The following is a 20,298-nucleotide window of genomic DNA, read 5'->3' as shown; positions in this document are numbered from 1 at the left end:
CTATATTAGAGTAAAACGAATTGACTTATATGGACTTGAACTTCATCTTATCAGTGCTTTGCTCTGTTTATTCAGACTGTCCATGCGTAGCAAGCTTAAAAAAAGGTTGTACCATGAAGCAAAATAATCAAACTTCTATCTGAAATAACTTTGAAAGTTTTTCTGAAGGTTTAATTATTGTGTTCCTTTTGCTTTGATGTAACGTCAAGTCCCCCAATTTTCCTAAATGTTTGAAAATATTTCTGATGCTCTCTGTTTGCTGGTGTGATAGTGTTGGCCATGCCTTGGGGGGTGGGGTTAGTGAGGTGATTTGAGGAGATTCTGGACCCAAGTCCTTTGTCCAAGAGGTATACGCTTAAAAGAACAAGGCAAGTGTCAGATATGGCATGATCCCACTTTAATGATAAGTCTCTGCTCCAGCAGCCACTTACTTTTTCAAATTATACGTGCGCTTGGGCTACAAAGGCTCTTCAGAAATGCGTGAGTCTGTTGGCAAATACACATGTGTTGCCTTAACCGCGCTGGAGGCCAGTTAGCATAATGTGTATTTCCGATGCAGCTTATCATTGGTGCTGGGTGGCACGGGGCTTCACACAAAAACAGGATAAGCCCAGAGCACAGAAGTGGAAAACTAGGTGGATGGGTGGGTTGGACTTGGACGTGGAAAATGTACTTCCTTCCTGTGGGACGTGGCGTGTGCTTGTTAGTGCTGACCTGCCTTCTCTCTAGCCCTGTAAGCTGACATTGACATCAAAGCTTACTGAATAGACCCTCTCGTCCCCACCAGCCAGGGATAAGGATGAAAGCACCCAATCGAGTATGCTCTGGCCAGAACCACTTGACTATGGGGTCAAACTATCCTCCAGCAATTAAAGTCAACAAGTGCTTCCATTAAACCACTGTGTACACCTCCAAATGATTATAAATATGTACCATAAGCTATGGGGGAGGGGTGTGAAATGGATGATAGCTTATGCTAATGACACTCTAGAAACCAATACTCTCCACTCAAAATGACATGGAAAAATTCTACTCGATTACCTCCAGGGTTCCATTAGTTTTTCTGGGTAAACGTTTCTGGGGAAAATAATTTCTGTTTTCATTCCAGCTGTGCATCAGATACAGTGATGATGGATTGCGAGTGCAAACAGTAAGACGAAACTCCGGCATACAAAGGACGATGACAACCAGAAAGCTCCAACCAGATCCTGCCCTTTCCTTGAAAGGAACTGGAGCCTAGGAGGTGAAGGCATTTCCAATTTTTAGTCCTTTGCCTCCCTCTGCTGTTCCTCTTGAGAAGTTTTCCCTTACAACAATGAGAAATCATGTACTAGCTGCATCCTTTTCTATGCTCTCCCTGCTGGCGCTGATGGGAGATACAGACAGCAAAACAGACAGCTCATTCATGATGGACTCCGATCCTCGACGCTGCATGAGGCACCACTATGTCGATTCTATCAGTCACCCGTTGTACAAGTGTAGCTCCAAGGTAAGCTCGAGATCTCTGTGAGAGTAGCCTTACTCCCAGAAACAGGAGAGAAGCCCTATTCCTTTGACAAGGGACAGAGAACTATATGGCTGACCCACAGGGCTTGCCAGAGAATCATCCTTTTAGGGTTTCCCACCGTGCTTTGAACTTTTGTCAGTAAAGCTGCCTAATTGACCATGTACACACCCAGCCAGCTTCTCAAAGTCACTAAGAAAGGCTGGAAGTTTCTCACAATAAAATTGTTGCTAGGCACAAGGTTGGAAGGGTGTGTTTCATCCCTGGCTGTGAAAATGATGAGCAGTGGTGTCCTTTTTCAAGAAAGAAAATGGCGTCTACAGGTTATCGTAACTCTTTCCATCTCCACCAGCAATAAAGGGGAAGGAAATACAAGAAATATGATTGAGCAGTAAAACGTACTTCTTGTGGGGGGGCGCTCTTCAAAGTGTTTCCTGGTCCATGCCTTTCTCTACCTGCCATGTTTATGTTAAAATGGTTTCAAAACAGAAATGACATTTTGATAAGTTATCATTTTTACCTTGATATCCACGTCATTCTTGTCTGGAGTAGGTTGTGTGTCTTTTGGCACAGGCAAAAGTGATGTCTCAGTGTTGAGACGGGGTGTATGAAGGAATACTATACTTCAAAGGCCACCAAGAGTGGCCCGCCACCTGAACCACCCAGAAGGGAGGCACACAGTAGGGAAAAATAGACTCGGAAGCAGACTTCTCACGACTCTCACTGCCCCCAGTCACACGAATGAAATTTGCCCACATTTGGTAAATAAGAATTTGTTTAGCCCAACCTCAGAGATTTTCACTTCCAGTCCTGAGACTAAAACCACTTCTATATTCCCATATGGCAAATATTTTTTTAAATTACCAGTATAATTAAGAAGTTTTGGTAATATCAACCACTAAACTTGAGACCATATAAGTTAATGGCTCTACCCTCCATTTAAAAACATTACGACTTCTGTCTGCCTTTAAAATTTCCATAACTTCTCTGATTATAGCTCAATGATGATGGCTTGTTTTAGTTTTGGGAGATCAGAATTTGGGTTAACTCACTTTAACCCAAACTTCCTGGCTCTTATTTGTACTTGTCGAACCAAAAAAAGAAAAAAAAGAGTAAATAGATAAATTTTTGCAAGGCTGCAATCCCTTCTTAGGAAAAAATATAAAACAAATTGAGAAAAAAAGATAGGACATGTTTTTCCAACTGATTGCTCAGAAACTGTAGGCCTGAGGTAAGGTTGACTAGAGTAATTGTTAGTTTCTCCTCCACTCGCCCTATAGAGAGCACTCATATATAGTGTTTCTTATTCCACGGATGATTTCTCCTTCTGCTGAGTTGTCCTCCATAATCATGATTCTTTAAAAAAAGAAAGGAAATAAAATTATTTCAGGCTTCCCTGGTGGCGCAGTGGTTGAGGGTCCGCCTGCCAATGCAGGGGACACGGGTTCGTGCCCCGGTCCGGGAAGATCCCACATGCCGCGGAGCGGCTGGGCCTGCGAGCCATGGCCGCTGAGCCTGCGCGTCCGGAGCCTGTGCCCTGCAAAGAGAGAGGCCACAACAGTGAGAGACCCGCGTACCGCAAAAAAAAAAAAAAAAAAAAAAAATTATTTCAGGCACTTCCCTGGCGGCCCAGTGGTTAAGACTCCTCACTTCAAAAAAAAGAAAAAAAAGACTCCACACTTCACTTTGAGTGCAGGGGGCACAGGTTTGATCCCTGGTCGGGGAACTAATACCCCACATGCCGTGTGGCCTGGCCAAAAATAAATAAAATGTTTAAAAAAGAAAGGAAATAAAATTATTTCAAAGAAAGTGTTCATGTGATGATAGGAAGGAACAGGAAAATTGGAGCATCTCTGAAAACTAAAGAACAATCTGGAAAGATTTGATGAAAAGATGGAGGAGCGCCTTAGCAATTATCACATTAGTTAAGGAAAGGTCAAAGAAGATATAGCCTTAACTCAAACCCAACAAACTCACAGTGCTTGAGCATGAGTCCTACAAACAGACTTTAGTTTACCTTTGTTCACCTCTGTTTCTTCCAGAATACCATGATAAATAGAGCAAAATTGTGATTGTAGAGAAATGTTTGTCATTTCATGGGAACAATCTGTTTTCAAACATCCCAAACTATCCCAAATATAGCAATAGTTTTATGTAAATGGTGCTTGCAATTATAAACCTTTCTTCCTTGGCCATAAAATATGCCTGGCAGAATCTCAACTACCCAGACCTTTTCTGGATTAGATTTTCTCTATGTATCCGGGAACAAAAACTGTTTTTCATTTTGAGATATTCTATAATTCTTAACTCTCACAGACTCAGGCTGGTTTTCTCTCTAATGGGTTTCACTTAGAAAAATTGTTCATCTTTACAGACTTGGGATATAAAACATGTAGCCTGTGTCTCAAAAACAACCAATGGGGGTTTTTGCAAAGAGGAGACTAGGGTAGATTTTTCCTCTCTGCAAAACTTCTCCCCTCAACGTGAGGTTCAAAGCCCATTATTTACTACTGTTTGCCTGTCAGTTGTTAATGCTTCCTGACTCCCATTTATCCAGCGTCTGGTCTCGGGAAGACAGATAAAGGGGAGAATGTGACCCAGGCTCAGGGAAGGGAGAGCATCTGCTTGAACACCTAATAGGTGTCAGGCACCTCATACTATATGATCTAATCATTGCTGACAAACCTGTGATGGAAAGCGTTATCATTCCCGTTTTATTGGTAAGGAAAACTGAAACCTGAAAGAAGAATTAAGTAGATTGTTCGATGTCATTTAGCCCAGGAGTGGCAATGTCTGCCTCAGAGCACGCACCTTTCAATTCATATTTCATTCATTTCATTCAATTCATTCATCTTTCACTTGGCTCTTCCTATTGGAGGAATGCAAATAGAATGTAGGGGCCATCATTTATTTTTTATTATGATTTTTAAAAAAATTTATTGAAGTATAGTTGATTTACAATGTTGTGTTAATTTCTTCTGTATGGCAAAGTGACTCAGATATATATATATATATATATATATATATATATATATATATATATATTCTTTTCCACTATGGTTTGTCACAGGATATTGAATATAGTTCCCTGTGCTATACAGTAGGACCTTGTTGTTTATCCATTCTTTATATAATGGTTTGCCTCTGCTAACCCCAAACTCCCAATCCTTCCCTCCCCCAAGCCCCTCCCCCTTGGCTACCACAAGTCTGTTCTTATATCTGAGTCTGTTCCTGTTTTCGTAGATGTGTTCATTTGTCGTATTTTAGATTCCACATATAAGTGATATCATATGACATTTGTCTTTCTCTTTCTGACTTACGTCACTTAATATGATCATCTCTAGGTCCATTCATGTTGCTGCAAATGGGAGCCGCTATTTAGAAGTCCAGGCTCAACTCCCAGTCTGTTGAAAATGATGATTTACACTCAGCAATCTTTGTAGAAAATAAAAATAGTAGTGAAAGCTTTTCTGGGAGCCTTCCATGAGACTATCTGAACTTGCATCTGGCCAGACCCAGGGACCTTTCTCCCATCTCCCAGCAAGTCAGGAAAGTGCTGCGATGGAGTCAGGCAGAAAAGACTGGCCACAGTGGTCCACGAAGGAGGTCAGTGTGGCCGCAGGTTAGGATGCACCTGGTGGCTTTCATTGGTAACACCTCCTAGGAGTGGGTACAAAAGATTGAAGAGCGGTAGCTTCATTGACAATCTTCACTGAATTTTTTAGTAAAGGTGGTAAAGCAAACAAGCAAAGAGTCAGTGGTTAGTGGAAATGAGATATCTGGGGAATCTTCAAGGGAACTGAGATACCAGGCTTTGAAGTGAGAGACCTGGTTTCAAATTCCAGCTCCACAGTTGGCCAAATGGGTGACTTAGGGGGAAGTGTAGTCATTCTTTAGTGCCTCAGTTTCTTCCCACGTGAAATGGAGCTAATGCTGTCTCCCTAAAAGTGTGGGTATGGGTATTGGTGATAATATTTGTAATGCATCCGGCCTGGCGTTTGGCATATAATAGACATTAATAGATGATAGTATGATCTTGATGATGAAGTTATAAAGTGGACAGGTGTTTAGACTCACTTTTCTATTTTAGTCAACCACTGAAACCTCAATAACTATTGGGATCTCCTATAGCCTTAAAGGATTAGGAAAATGAACCTCACTGAGGTTCTTGTTAAACACAGAAACCTGGCAGGGCTGGGGGAGCACGCAGGAGGGCAAAGTAAATGTAAGCCACTGTGCTGGGTGCTAAAAGGGGGGATCAAAGTCAGAGAGAAACAGATCCTGCCGTCTGACCTCCCTCCCCACGTGAGCGGAGGAAGGAGGGATTGGAGGGGGTGCATTCTGGATTCAGGCCAAGGAGGGGTTTTCAGGAACCGAGACTGGGAAAGCGAGCCAGCTGGGCAGGCCTGTGAAGTCTGAGTTGGGTGAGAAGTAGGAGAGGGTGGCCCCGAGCCAGGAGAGCAAAGAGCCAAGGCATACGGTTGTCTGAACCCTGAAGGGCCACAGGAGCAGCTAGCGGGATGGCCCCAAAAGAGAAGGAGGAAGAGGGGTCAGGGCACAAAGCCTGGGGAAATTCCCCGAGGAGAGGGGACCTGTCAGGCGCAGGGCTGAGCCTCAGGGTTGAGAGGGGCTTCTTAGGATCCTCAAGCCATCTGCCCCCGAAGCTCACAGCATGGTAGGAGAAACGAGGGGAGTCGGGAGTATTGAGTTTATAACACAGTTGACTAGTGGGCAGATATGACTTGATTTTTTTTTTTTTTTTTTTTTTTTTTTTTTTTTGCGGTACGCGGGCCTCTCACTGCTGTGGCCTCTCCCGTTGCGCAGCACAGGCTCCGGACGCGCAGGCTCAGCGGCCATGGCTCACGGGCCCAGCCGCTCCGCGGCACGTGGGATCTTCCCGGACCGGGGTACGAACCCGTGTCCCCTGCATCGGCAGGCGGACCCTCAACCACCGCGCCACCAGGGAAGCCCGACTTGATATTTTTTAAAAAAGGAACAAATGTATACCGTGGTGGGCAGTTGAGGCACAAACGTAGAAGAAAACACAGACTACGTTTTTGCCCTCATAATGCTTACAAGTAAATGGAGGAGAGAGGGAAGGGAAGCATTCTGTGTGCAAAGGTCTCTTCAGGTCAGTATGAGTTGTAACCAGAGTGAAGGGACCGGATTCTAGCTGGAGGTTGACCTGGCTCTCTGGAGATGAGCTGAGCAGTCATTTATTGAGGGTGCTGGGGAAGTGAGGAATGGGAGAAGCAGAGGTGAATCATGTTCCTGAGGAGAAAGGGGGGGTGCTTCAAGGGGTGCCGTGGAATAAGGGATGCACAGTATTCACTGTTGAGAAAAAGGCAAAATATGTTTCTCACTCGTTTGAGGTACCACAGCCAAAACTCTATTCTAGGATGGGACAGGTGGGTCTTTATTCTGATATTGATGGAGACCATGGCCTGAGCCAGGAATTCACAGGGGCCCCACGTGACAGGAAAGGAAAGTGGCCTTGGAGATGGCAAGTCTTTCAACAAGGGGTGATGAAAACCATCTGTGTTTGGATTTTCTCTCACTCAGAAGACAGTTGTGTATTGCAGCAAAAGGCCTAACTGTCTAAGAACCGTGGTAGGTCACCAGAGACAGCAGGAGCCTGAGGTCTCCGGGTGCAGTCCTTGGTCTGGACCCAGGAATCACAGCTGGCTACAACCCTCACAGTGTAGCCTGAACTTTCCCTTGACTGACTTTAGCATCTTATGAAACTCGAAGGCTTCAAAGGCTGACGCTCATGGCCTAATAGTATAGCACCGTGGTTAGGAGAGAGAGCTCAGGAATCTGCTGTCTCGGTTCAGAATCCTGGCCCTCCATCGTACAGCTATGTGACTTCAGGCTGGTAACTTAACCTCTGCCTTTGAATTTCTTAATTTGTAAAGTGGGGAGAGTTTACCTTTTGAAACAGTTGTTAAGTATTAACTTGCCTGTGAAGGGCTTGGCACAGTGCCTGGAGCCTAGTAAACGTTCAATACATGTTACATAGCATCATCATTACTATTCCTTAATTATTACCCAAGGACCTTCCATTACTCTTAGCCTCAGCACATGGAAATCAGATTGAACGTGAAAGAGTCTATCCTTGAGCAAATACCCTGAACCCAGCAGCTCTGTTCATATTAGAAGGAACTAGGTATCACATCCAGCTGGAGCCAAGTGACTCCAAGGTTGGGGGGATACAAAGGGTCTGCTGGAGAAGTTGCCTAGCTTCCTAGCATCAAGAGAGTTGTTGGGGGGGAACATAAGATAGCAAAAATTAAACTGGACCAAAAGCAGATGACATGTATCTGTCACCCACCTGAGCTGTGAAAAGTCAATAGAAGTTTGTATGAGCAATAACCACCTATTGAGAACACACTCTTCTAGTGGTGCAGCTCCATGTGGGTTCTTTGTCCAAAAAAATTCATTTCTGGATTTGATAGTGGAGTAGTGTGTATGCTCTTCATTAAGAGCAGTTAAGCGCAGTGCAAAATGCAGAGCAGTTAATAAAATACAGCCAAGTCACCCACGTATGAGGAATGTGCATTGACCATAAACTGGGGGCCAATGTGTTACGGCAGGTGAACAGATGTCTGAAGGTGTCAAAGTTTTATTGAACTGAAGGATGAATTGGTTAAGGAGTTAGAGAGTATGTGGTATCATCCAATGAACTGCTGGGAATCGCTGGGAGTCCTCAAATCCCTGGGGGATGGAGCAACGGGCGAGGGTCTTGACAGTGGAGGAGATATTATTTAGGACTGCCATGGTGCTTAGAAGATTCAGTTGTGCTTAAGTATGGAGGTGGTGATGATGTGTCCCAAGAAGCCCATAAGAAAAAGGTCAGACTCGTGTGGTTTTGATATGGTTACAACTCCCAGAGGCAGGTCAAAGAAGATTAGAGTAGGGTGTGAGTTGGCACATGCCTCAGGAAAGCATCTTAATATCAAGAAGCAGGATATTATAGTGGCTTAGACCAGGGGTTTGGTTTTAGACAGATCTGGGTTTGATTTCAGCGTTGCGTTTTACCAGATATGTGAGTTTGGGCAATTTACTCAAATTCTCTAAAGCCTCAGTTTCCTCATCTGTAATAACAGTACAGATAATAATAGTACCTTTCACATAGGATTGTTATGAGAATTAACTGAGATTAAATGTTGTAAGCACTCAAGCAATGTTAGCTGCCATCATTATTATTAGCGAAATGATCACTATCTAGTGATGCGTCTAGAGCGGAGCCTCTCAAACTTTAACGGGTCCAGAGCCTTGCTGCTCAAAGTGTGGATGTTAGCACAGCAGCACCATCAACCAGAATCTTACAAGAAACGCAGAATCTCTGGCCTCACTCAGAACTAGTCAAGCACAATCTGCATTTTAACAAGATCCTCAGCTGACTTACATGCACATTACAGTTTGAGAAGCTCTGGTCTGGAAGAGGTCAGAAGTTGTTCATTAAATCTGTAATACAGGTGAGGTGTGGCCAAGACTAAAATGTGAATAGCTAGAGTGAATCTGGGGACTTCCCTGGTGGCGCAGTGGTTGGGAGTCCACCTGCCGATGCAGGGGACACTGGTTCGACTCCTGCTCCAGGAAGATCCCACATGCCGTGGAGCAACTTAAGCCCTTGTGCCACAACTACTGAGCCTGCGTGCCTAGAGCCCATGCTCCGCAACAAGAGAAGCCACCGCAGTGAGAATCCCACGCACCGCAATGAAGAGTAGCCCCCGCTCGCCCCAACTAGAGAAAGCCCGTGTGCAGCAACAAAGACCCAACGCAGCCAAAGATAAATTAATTAATTAATTAATTTAAAAAATGATTCATATATATGTATGGATACATTTTTTTAAAAAAGAGTGAATCTGGGAAGCAGGTATTTATACCTTCCATTCCTAACGACACTCATTCATGGATCTTTATCTTCCAAACTCCCTGCTTGACTCCTGTAACACACACACACAAAACGGGGCTAGATAGAGATGGAATCTATATACAGTTGAACTTTGAACAACATGGCTTTGAACTGCACGGGTCCACTTACATGCGGATTTTTTTTCAATAGGAAATATTACCACAGTACACGATCTGTGGCTGGTTGAATCCTCGGATGTGGAACCGCAGATAGGGACGGGCAAGTGTAAATTATATGCAGATTTTGGAATACACGGAAGGTTGGTGCCCTTGACTTGCCATGTTATTCAAGGGTCAACTGTACTGGGAATCTCCCAGAGAGGGGATTTGCATGTATGTTGAGAACGTCAAGGGCCAGATAATCATTTCATGGTGTCTTCTTGGAGGAGAGGGCATTTGAATTTGGTAATGGAGGATAGTTGGTATTTCATTAAGTACAGCCAGGAGAAAAGGACATTCCTGAGAGAGGAAAGGCAAAGGCAAGAGGCAGGGAAATTCAGGGCGGTTCCATGGACTCCTAAGTAATTAAGCTTGATCCAAATAGAGAGTGGGTGATGAGAATGAGAATAGTTGTTAGTGAGATTGGAAAGATATGTGAAATCCAGGTCATGGAGGGCCTTAATGCCTGTTCAGGATTTTGGATTTCATTCTGAAGGCTGGTGGCAGCCACTGAAGGTGTTTATTGTACATGTCTCTGCATTTTCCTTGCCCAGAAAGTCCAGCTCCTGAGGAAGAGGGGCCCGTTGGAGGTGGCCCCAGAGTCTTCAGTGCTGGAGTCCTTGTCCTTCAGGATGAGCTGAAGGCAGAGCTTGAGACCTTGAAGACTTTTAGTGAAATCACTATTAGGTTAGTTCTACAAATGGCCCTAGATTGCTGACTTGGTCATATTATGGACAGTGCGAGTTGCCTGGTCATTCAAGGTCAGCATTTGGTTCACCTGTACGTGTATCATTTGGGTACGATGCACTGCCATGTCTCTGCCCTTCTGAATGAAGTCTGTTGGCACAGGTTAGCTATACCCATCCAGACTGAAACTGAATCTCTAAAGACTCCATTTGGGGAGGTGATTCTTTGAAGAACTGCTTAATCTGCCTAATAGATAATCCACATTAGAGATGAGCAAATTTAACGTCACTCCAAAGTGAGATGTCAAGGAACTATTCCCACACACTAGCAAGGGTGAGAAGGGACTGGGAAGACCTCGAACTCTCTCTCTCATTAGAGAGATGGGGCGGGCACCAAGAACTGGCCTGTGTAATATAGACCTATGGCAAAATCGCTCAAAACCCATTTCAGATCACGTCTGTTTTCCGTATCAATGTGAAGGGCAGGCAGGATAGAATTGAAGCGTTAATAAAATCAAAATGACTTACAGCTGCCATTTTCTCCCTGCCTCTGTGGCCTCTTAGAGAAAATAAATCAGTAGGCCTAGTCCAACTTATTCTTCACCAAGCCCTGCTAGTAATTTCCTAATATCTCATATTGTCTTGTTGGTTGTTAAGAGATTGTTGGATTCATCCCAGCATCTTTTCAGATAATGATGTTAATGATCTATAATTACCAGAAGTCATCTTCTCTTCCTTTTGGAAAGGTGGGCAGGCCATTTCCTTCTTTTAATTCTTGGGCATTAAATTCTGTCCTATAGGATGATATCAGACTTAATAGCTGGTGAGATTCAAAAATAATTGCTAATTCCTAAAATACCATGAGGTAAATGTCAAACAGTTTCATGCATATTTATGTATCTTTTAATCTTTTATTTGAGTAGTTCTACTTTTTATGTTCTTGTTGTGGGTTCTGGAATTATAGGGCAACTTTTTCGCTATCACTTAATATGAAGCTCACCAAGGAAGACCCTCCCACATAAACATACACCAATAACCTCAGGTTTCCCCCACCTTCTGTGCCTCAATGTATAGGGTTGTATAGCTTAATGAATCAAGCTGCCCACCCTACCTGCCCCATGACTGCCACTCCCAAGAAACCATTTATGTATGGGATGCATAAATGAGCCTCTGCTCCATCCCTTTAATCTATATGCAAAATATAAAGTGTGTGCTTATGTCCACTGTTTGGGGGGTAACTTTGGTAGTTCGCACCAGATCCTTAAAGGATCTGTTTACTAAAGCCACATTAAGAGCCACTATAAAGAACATGCAACCTCTGCTACTTCAACCCAAGCTTTATTATCATCCTAACCTACATTTGGAAATGGAGGTGGTCAGAAGGAATGCATCCTAGTATTTGCCCTAAATGACTGAAAACTCAATTGCACAAATCTCAGGATCCTTCAGCGTATAAGCCCAGAAGTGTGATTCCAGGTCCCAAAACATACCCTTTTTCTAGTTCACTCTCTTGTTTCAAGTTGTGGTGCCCAGAATATTTCTTCCTAAATATCACTTAGTTATCCTCTTTTTCTTCTTCAGAAACCATATTCCTTTTCTTTAGTAATTCTCTGCACGTGGCAAATTCCTTTTCTCTGTAGTCATTCTTTATTTACCCCCTGATGGTAATTTGGAATGACTTTCTACATTTTCAGACTAAGAGAACTGGCATGGGTCCAACGGTAGACTACCACCTGTCAGTAGAAATTTCTTTTGTTCTTTGGTTTTTATTTGCACATCGTGGTGGTGGGCCGTGTCCAGTGGTTCTGAACCCTCAGCACACTTTGGAATCACCTAAAGAGCTTGGAAAACCACGAAAGCCTGGGCTCAACTCCAAAGGATTTTAATTCACTTGGTCCGAGATGGGGCCTGGGTGTTGACATTTTAAAAGCGAATTTGCAGCAATGTAGGTGATGCTATAGTACTTTATATTTTTGCTTATAATGACAGCTACCAATTCTTTTTCACTTAAGTTGGGAAATTTCATTTAATGGCAGCTGAAGGGCCATTTTCAACTGGAAAAATTCATTTATATCTGTGGTAAACTTTATCTTGATAAAAATTTGCACTCGTATTTTACCACCAGATGAAAAAAAAGATGGGCATCATTTAAAAATTAATGTATTTAAAATAAAGTACAGAGAAAAACATGTTTATATTATATCAGGCTTCATTTTGAATGAATCTTTTTTCCCCAATCCTTACTGTAAAGATCTTGTGCTATAACTTTTAAAGCCATACAAATAAGAGTGCTAAACTGTGGACTTAAAAGTAGGTGTATAAATATTCTTAAGCAGTATTACTTGGAAAATAAAAATAAAATATAACAACCACGTAAAATAAACCAATATCATATTTTCTTTACCTGTTAAATATTGAGAGACATTTACATTTTTAAAGTAAACTTTAAAATTAGGGAAAAAATAAAATAAAAGCAAATTTGCCAGGTGATTCCAATGTGTGACCAGGGTTGAGAGCCACTGGTCTTCTCCAGCAGGAACTCATCCAGCCAGGAGTGTTAGGGCCTTTTAAAGGATGCTGTGGGACCTGGCTAAAGTTTGGGCTTCCCCAGTGGGGGTAACCACTTCTCTTCTCTCCCCAGATGGTACTCCTGGCCCGGTGCGAGGGGCACTGCAGCCAGGCATCACGCTCCGAGCCCTTGGTCTCCTTCAGCACTGTCCTCAAGCAGCCCTTCCGTTCCTCCTGTCACTGCTGCCGGCCCCAGACGTCCAAACTGAAGGCACTGAGGCTGCGCTGCTCTGGGGGCATGCGACTCACGGCCACCTACCGGTACATCCTCTCCTGTCACTGCGAGGAGTGCAGCTCCTGAGGCCTGCTGTTGAGTGGCTTCTGGATGGGACGGTCCCTCCCCCTCGCTGAAACAGTTCAACCAGCCAGGGAAGGACTGGCAAGGGAAGAGTTAAGGCAAAAAAAAAATATGTAGCAATTCCCACGGGATTCTGCGTATTCTAGTAATAAAGACTCTACATGCTTGTTGACAGAGATACTCTGGGAACTTGTTTTCCATTCCCATCTCCTTTCCCTGGTACAATTTCTTTTGGTTCCTTTTCAGATTCAGGCAATTTCCCCCTTGGCGCTGAATGCTGTTTGGGTTTCCAACAATTCAGCATTAGTGGGAAAAGTAGGCCCCCATGCAAGAGTGGGTCAGGCTGTCACTGTTTGGCGCAGATTAGGGAAGCATTTGCTTTGGAAAGCAGGAAAGCCCAATTCTTTCTGGGACATCCTCTGGCTTTTTTTTTTTCTTCTTCTTTTTTTCTTTTATCTTGTCATTTGGTCTAAGGTTGCCATTGTTGCTAAAGGTTACCAATTTCAAATTCCAGGCACCGAGCATGTGGATATGTTTAGCCAGGTTCATTCACAGCCAGCTAACTGACATTAAAATCACTAACAAACAGATTCTCCTATGTGATGCTGGAACTCCTGATAGCCATCATTATTATTCAGAAATGACTTTGGGGAAGTAAAAGTGGCTTAAAGAATTGTCATCTTGAGGCTCTCTCAGATAAATTATGTTAACATGTTGTAAGGGAGCAGACTTTTAAAGACCTGCACAAATACGGATCCTGCACTGACTTTGAAAAAGGCATATATGTACTAGTGGCATGGAGAATGCTTTATATTCATGCATGCAAATTAGACAACCAAGTACGAATCTATTTGTGGGTGTGCTATAGCTTTAGCCATGTCGTGGGCATCATTCTCTAATATCCACCTGTCCATGGGAAGCTTGCTGCCGAAAATGGTGGCCTGGCTCATCTTCTGAACGTTTGGTTCAAATATATTTTGGTCCTTGAGGCTCAAAATTTGAGTTATTCCCATGTTTTGAAATAAAAAGAGAGTATCTTCAAAATTTTGACGGTGTTAAGGATTGTTTTTTCCTACTCAACATCCTACTACAGCGCATCCCCTATGGTGTGTGTGGGGGATCCAGAAATAGAGGGAGATCGGGTTTCAGAATGCACGGTGGAGGCATTTTTTTGAAATCAATGTACTAGAGTGGAGGGGGTGGCTTATGAAATGTGGCCTTTAGTCTCAGAATTTAGCTTGCTGAATGAGCACAAAATCTGATGCATTCTGGCTCCCTTAGCCACTATTCTCAGAAGAAAATAAGTATCCATAAATGAAGTCTGAAGAACCAGAAGGAAAACAAATAGCTCACAAACAATGGTTTCTGTGTCATTGACCGTCCAGTGATCCAGGGCCAATGGTACGCATGAGCATTTACAAGAATACTCATGGTGCTAGCATAGTGCTATATCCACTGCAGGCATCTCAACACTAACCCAGACTGGCAACTCAGTTTCCAAGGCAACCTTGACACCATGCTGTCTTGGTTCACCAGAGGTGATGGTGCACCCCACTGTTAGTACAGCCAACCTGTGGGAAATTAATTCACACACCATCATCTCTGGGATTAAATTTATATCTGTGGCTTTGGAACACAATGAAACTAATACTATTAAACCTTGACCTTGATCTTAACCTTCATAGTGACAGAGCCAGCCAGTCCACTAAATTGGAAGTTCTCCCCATTCTGAAGGCAAATGTGAAATGGTAATTTGGACCATTACATGAAGAGAAATTTTGCTATAAAGAAAGAATTAAATTTAATACCTAAAGTTAAATGGTTATAGTTCTTAACCAATAATGAAAGTATTAACTGCTGGTCACATTTATAGCTATTCTTTCATGTCACTAATCGAAAAGCGAAAATAATACTTCTAGCCTTAAAATATCTCTTCCTGGCTTTGAAAACTCAATTTGCTTTGAGAGTCATATGTCCCAAACTCCAGTCTTTATTTCCTTACTACCAATTTGGGATTGGAGGGGGCAGTTATATGAGTCATTATGTTCCAAATTCTCTTGAAGCCATAGAAAGTGTTCCCTTCAAATTCTTTTATGTGGTCTATTGTCAAAGTTTCCCCCATGGCAAAAAGTAGAATATGCTTGGAACATTAGAGAATCATAGAATGGTGGCATTGGGAGGGCCATTAAAAAGCTTCCATTCTCCTCTCTCGCTAAATAGATGAGCAAATGTAGACCTGCAGAAATCCAGGAACTTGCCCAGAGTCACACACGTCATCTTGGCTTTGGAACTGGAACCCAGACTTCCTGCTCTCTGCAGCCATGGGTTCTTCCCTTCCCCTTGCCAGTGAAAGGAGCCCCGCTTTTCTCAGGATCTTGCATGCTGATTATGGTGAATGGGCTGGAAAAGAGTACAGTGAGAGAGAGTAAAATTTAATGGGGGCAGGGCTTCCCTGATGACGCAGTGGTTGAGAATCTGCCTGCCAATGCAGGGGACACGGGTTTGATCCCCTGGTCCAGGAAGATCCCATGTGCCGCGGAGCAGCTAAGCCCATGCACCACAACTACTGAACCTGTGCTCTAGAGCCCGTGAGCCACAACTACTGAGCCCACGAGCCACAACTACTGAAGCCCATGCGCCTAGAGCCCGTGCTCCGCAACAAGAGAAGCCACCGCAATGAGAAGCCCACGCACTGCAACGAAGAGTAGCCCCTGCTCACCACAACTAGAGAAAGCCCGCGCCCAGCAACGAAGACCCAAAGCAGCCAAAAATAAGTAAATAAATTTATTTTAGAAAAAAATTTAATGGGGGCATATCAAGGCTGAGAAGGAGGAAAAAGAGTTATAGTTTTCCTAAAGACCTAAAAATAGCCCTGGGAACTGAGAGAATTTAGACATTATTGGATATTAAGTTACTATGGAATTTGCATTATATCTTTCAAAAATTAAACATATTTAGCCTTATGTTAATGTCTACCCCTAAGGATTGAGAGAGAACCAAATGAAAACATTGATCATTTAAAAACACTACTCGTGGAATGCCTAAGGAATGTCTTCCCCATTTGCTCTGCATGAATAAAGGGAAATTAAAATACCTTATAATCTCAGTAGCTTACATCTTAAAACTCTGTGTGATAATCCGCAATGGTGCAGGGCAAGCCTCTTGTAAACTGATCTTGCCCTCATAATTCATAAGCATTTAATAATAATGAGTTAATGGTATAGTGGAAAATGGAGAAGTTTATGGGCTGAACGGATTTTCTTGGGATCTCAGTTTCTCAGACCAATCACTTCGGTTTTATTCATGTAACCTCCTGAACTTTCCCCAGAAGTTTAGAATGAAGGACAAATCAACCACGCCTGGTCCTGAGGAAATAGCAGCTGGCTTTCTGCTAAACTCAAGTGTTTGCTAATCCACTCAACACATTATTTTGTATTAGGTAGAACAGGATGCCTACACATTATGACTGGGGAACTGTTTGAGGAAGTTGATTTCTTCTTTGTGACGTTGGAGAAATTAAGGTACAGATTTGCTTTTGGTCACTTCTTCAGGCCCCGTTGAAACATACACACTCGAGCAAGAGAGCTACCCAAGATGGCATGCCAAATGCCTGGGGGAAAGGGGTTTGGGAAGGCTTAGATGGGAAAGGGAAGCCATATCCTGCTTCTGCTACCTTCTTCATGACCCCAGGGCAGAGCCACATCCTGGTAGACAGACAAGCCCATTCCCTTCCAGAGTTAGAATAATGGAGAGGTTTGGATCTGGGAAGAGAGGTTCTGCCCATAGCTGTATCATTACACCACAGGAGGACTATTTGCACATTGAAACAGGCATTACTAAGCCTGTTTCAGTGTGCTAACAGGTACCCAGCAACTACTTGCTGACGGACAATAGTTCATGAGAAAATGACATCATATGCCAACAAATCAATGTTTGCCCGCAAGTCTTCGCTATATTAATGAAATATTTTGGTATATTCTACCATAAATCTATGAAAACATGGGTAATTTCTTTAACTCAATTATGAATGTAATTCCAAATTTCTCATTGATTAAAGACACGCTGTGCCCTCAAATATTAATGCCGTCTTCTCACGTGGTAGACAGAACATTTAAAATCTGGCGACTATGGTGAACATGGACATGCATGCACCAGGGAAGGATTTGTTGCCTCAGCTGTCAATCCTTTCCAGGTCTGCCTCAGCTGCAGAGTCACCTTGCCCAAGGGCATACTCTTCCAGGGGTGGCTCTCACATTCAGTGACTGATATGTAGGTAGGGTAATAAGAGGCTGGCTATCTTAGTCTGACGAAAGACAATTCTAGCGGGCAATTCTCTCTCCAGAGCCATCCAACTGGGTTGGCCAAGGCGTGTCAGCTCTACCTCTCTTCCTGCCCGCACTTGCTTCCCTCCTTGTGTTCCACAGGTGCTGATCCCTAATAAATACCCTGCATCGCAAGTTCCATCTCAGCCTCTGACTCTTGGGAACCAAACCTGCAGCAGTAACTTTTACATATTTTATTGACCTGTAAAAGGAAGCGATTACATCTACGCCATCTTGTCTTCTTAAGTGGCCAAGAATATTTAGGGTTCAAATCAATGTTTCTGCTTCCTCTAAATGCATAGCTTAAACATATGTACCAGCACCTACTATGTGTCAACTAGAATGCTAAATGCTGGAGATACTGCGGTGAAAAAGCCATAACTTTGATTTTCATATGTGCACAACCTAGAGAGGGTGAGAGATGACTATGATAAGTGCACTGGTGACATACAGAGATAACCCACAAAGCCGGCAATCTTGTGTGCTTGGTTTTAAGGTGGCCATTTTAAAAGTAAGGAGTTATGACTTTCTATAATAACATTATATTGGTACAGCACTTGCACAGATGGTATCTCATCCTTATGAGGTAAGTTAATTATTACAAAAATCTCAGGGATAAGAAACCAGAGGTTGTCTTCTGATCTTAAAGTCTGTGCTTTCTTTGCGATTCCCAAACACCTTCTTTTTCTTTTTTCTAAAGATTGAAGACAGAAGGAAAAGACCACCAAACCATCTTGTGTTGGTATCTGTCAGTTCTCATTAGTAAACTACGATTCCAGAATGCAAAGAGCTTGTTGACACAAAGCATACAGGGCCTTGACCCAATAGAACTTTAGAGAATGTACTATTCAAATACAAACTTCTGCAGAAAATAAATACGTTTCAAATTATATATGAAACCAAAGCTGTGCTTGTGAGTTTAAAACCCTTTTATATTTGGCTGTCATCTTTTGAATAGCTTCAATATCCTAGTGTTACACATACATGGTAAATTAAATGGTTTATTGTAAAATTGTTCAGAGTTAGACATGGCTCCCTTGGAGCAGTTTGACTTGTGTGGCATGTCATTGTCATCATCATGGTTGCCCTCATCACTGTCGTCATCGGCATCATCATCATTTTTTTTTTTTTTTTTTTTTTTTGCGGTACGCGGGCCTCTCACTGTTGTGGCCTCTCCCATTGCGGCGGAGCACAGGCTCCGGATGCGCAGGCTCAGTGGCCATGGCTCACAGGCCCAGCCGCTCCGTGGCATGTGGGATCTTCCCAGACCGGGGCACGAACCCGTGTCCCCTGCATTGGCAGGCGGACTCTCAACCACTGCGCCACCAGGGAAGCCCCATCATCATCATTTTTAACCTTGATTAACAGAGTGTAATGAAGCAGGCATTGTGCTTAGCACTTTTCTCTGCTTTATCTCATTTAATCCTCCCAACAGACCTTGAGGTTAATATTATCCCCACTTCACAGATAGTATGAATAAATTCTTATGGTTTCTAATCACTCGGACTTTCTCTTTTGGTATCCTAGAATTCTTCATTATCTTCAAAATGATCACCAAACCTAATATTGCCATCATAATCGCAAAGTGTATATAAAGTAACTGTCCATGCATATGTGCAGTGGAAATAAACTTAAAGAGGCAAAGATCTTTCCTTCTAAGAGCTGACATTCCAAACCCTGCATATGTTTTGGGTTATTTATTTATTTATTTATTTATTTATTATTTTTGGCTGTGTTGGGTCTTCACTGCTGTGCGTGGGCTTTCTGTAGTTGCGGAGAGCAGGGGCTACTCTTCGTTGCACTACGTGGGCTTCTCACTGCGGTGGCTTCTCTTGTTGTGGAGCACGGACTCTAGGCGCATGGGCTTCAGTAGTTGGGGCTCGCGGGCTCTAGAGCGCAGGCTCAGTAGTTGTGGCACAAGGGCTTAATTGCTCCGCGGCATGTGGGATCTTCCTGGAGCAGGGCTCGAACCTGTGTCCCCTGCATTGGCAGTTGGATTCCTAACCACTGTGCCACCAGGGAAGCCCCCTGCATATGGTTTTAAGTAACTAAATTCTTAACAATGTGTCCTCTTCAATTTTGTTCTACACCAGCAGTGTGTTTTTTCTATAACACTACCATCCAATTATTTCCTCTTCACATAGGAACAGTATCCTTTGCCTGCCCTTATTAAACTACACAGCTTCATTTGTGATTCATGACTTTTTAGGTAACTGTCATTGGAAGAAGCCATGAGAAACCATAGCTAACGGAATCATTGGTCCGAAAAAGGAACATGGAAGGCATGTCATCCAACTCTCTTATTCTATAGATGTTTTTGATGTTGTGTCTCCTGACTTTTCAACCAATGCTCACGCCATTGGCCAGAGCTCTATTCTTGATTCTTCTTGCATGACAGTCTCTCATGAACCATGAAAATGAATTTTTCATTATTGTTGTTGAAACCAACATTCTAAGGCTTTCTTAATAACTGTTTGCCCACTTTTACCCGCTAATTCATAGTGCTCAACACACGTATCACTGCATGTTAAGAGCATGAACTCTGGGGCCAGGCTGCCTGAATTCACACCCTTGCTCAGCTGTTTATTAGCCATGTGACTCCTGGGCAAGCTATTGGGCCTTTCTGTGCCTTGGATTTCCCATCTGTAAGATAGGATGAGTCTATGTATAGACTTCATGGTTCTGTTATGAGGATTAAATGAGTTAATACATGATGTGTAGAAACCCAGAACCATGCCTGGCACTGAGTAGCACTCATGAGTTAGCAACCATTTGCATTATGCATTCAGAGTTCAAACAAGTTGTAACTTCTCTAATAGAGCTTTGGTTAAGCCGAACATTATT

At 43.0% G+C, this 20,298-nt stretch overlaps 1 protein-coding gene across 1 annotated transcript; it reads left to right on the top strand.

Moving 5' to 3' along the window:
* Positions 1-1,108: 1,108 nt before the first annotated feature.
* NDP (norrin cystine knot growth factor NDP) lies at positions 1,109-14,176 on the top strand. The gene is made up of 2 exons (XM_027091411.1): positions 1,109-1,489; positions 12,908-14,176. The coding sequence occupies exons 1-2, from the start codon at positions 1,316-1,318 to the stop codon at positions 13,133-13,135; spliced, it is 402 nt and encodes a 133-aa protein (XP_026947212.1). The 5' UTR covers positions 1,109-1,315; the 3' UTR covers positions 13,136-14,176.
* Positions 14,177-20,298: the final 6,122 nt, after the last annotated feature.

This window comes from Aethalodelphis obliquidens, unplaced genomic scaffold (genome assembly GCF_003676395.1).
Source record: "Aethalodelphis obliquidens isolate GAN/ISIS:26980383/991018 unplaced genomic scaffold, ASM367639v1 scaffold71, whole genome shotgun sequence".
NCBI classification, from domain to species: domain Eukaryota; kingdom Metazoa; phylum Chordata; class Mammalia; order Artiodactyla; family Delphinidae; genus Aethalodelphis; species Aethalodelphis obliquidens.
This window is presented reverse-complemented; position numbering and strand designations above follow the sequence as displayed.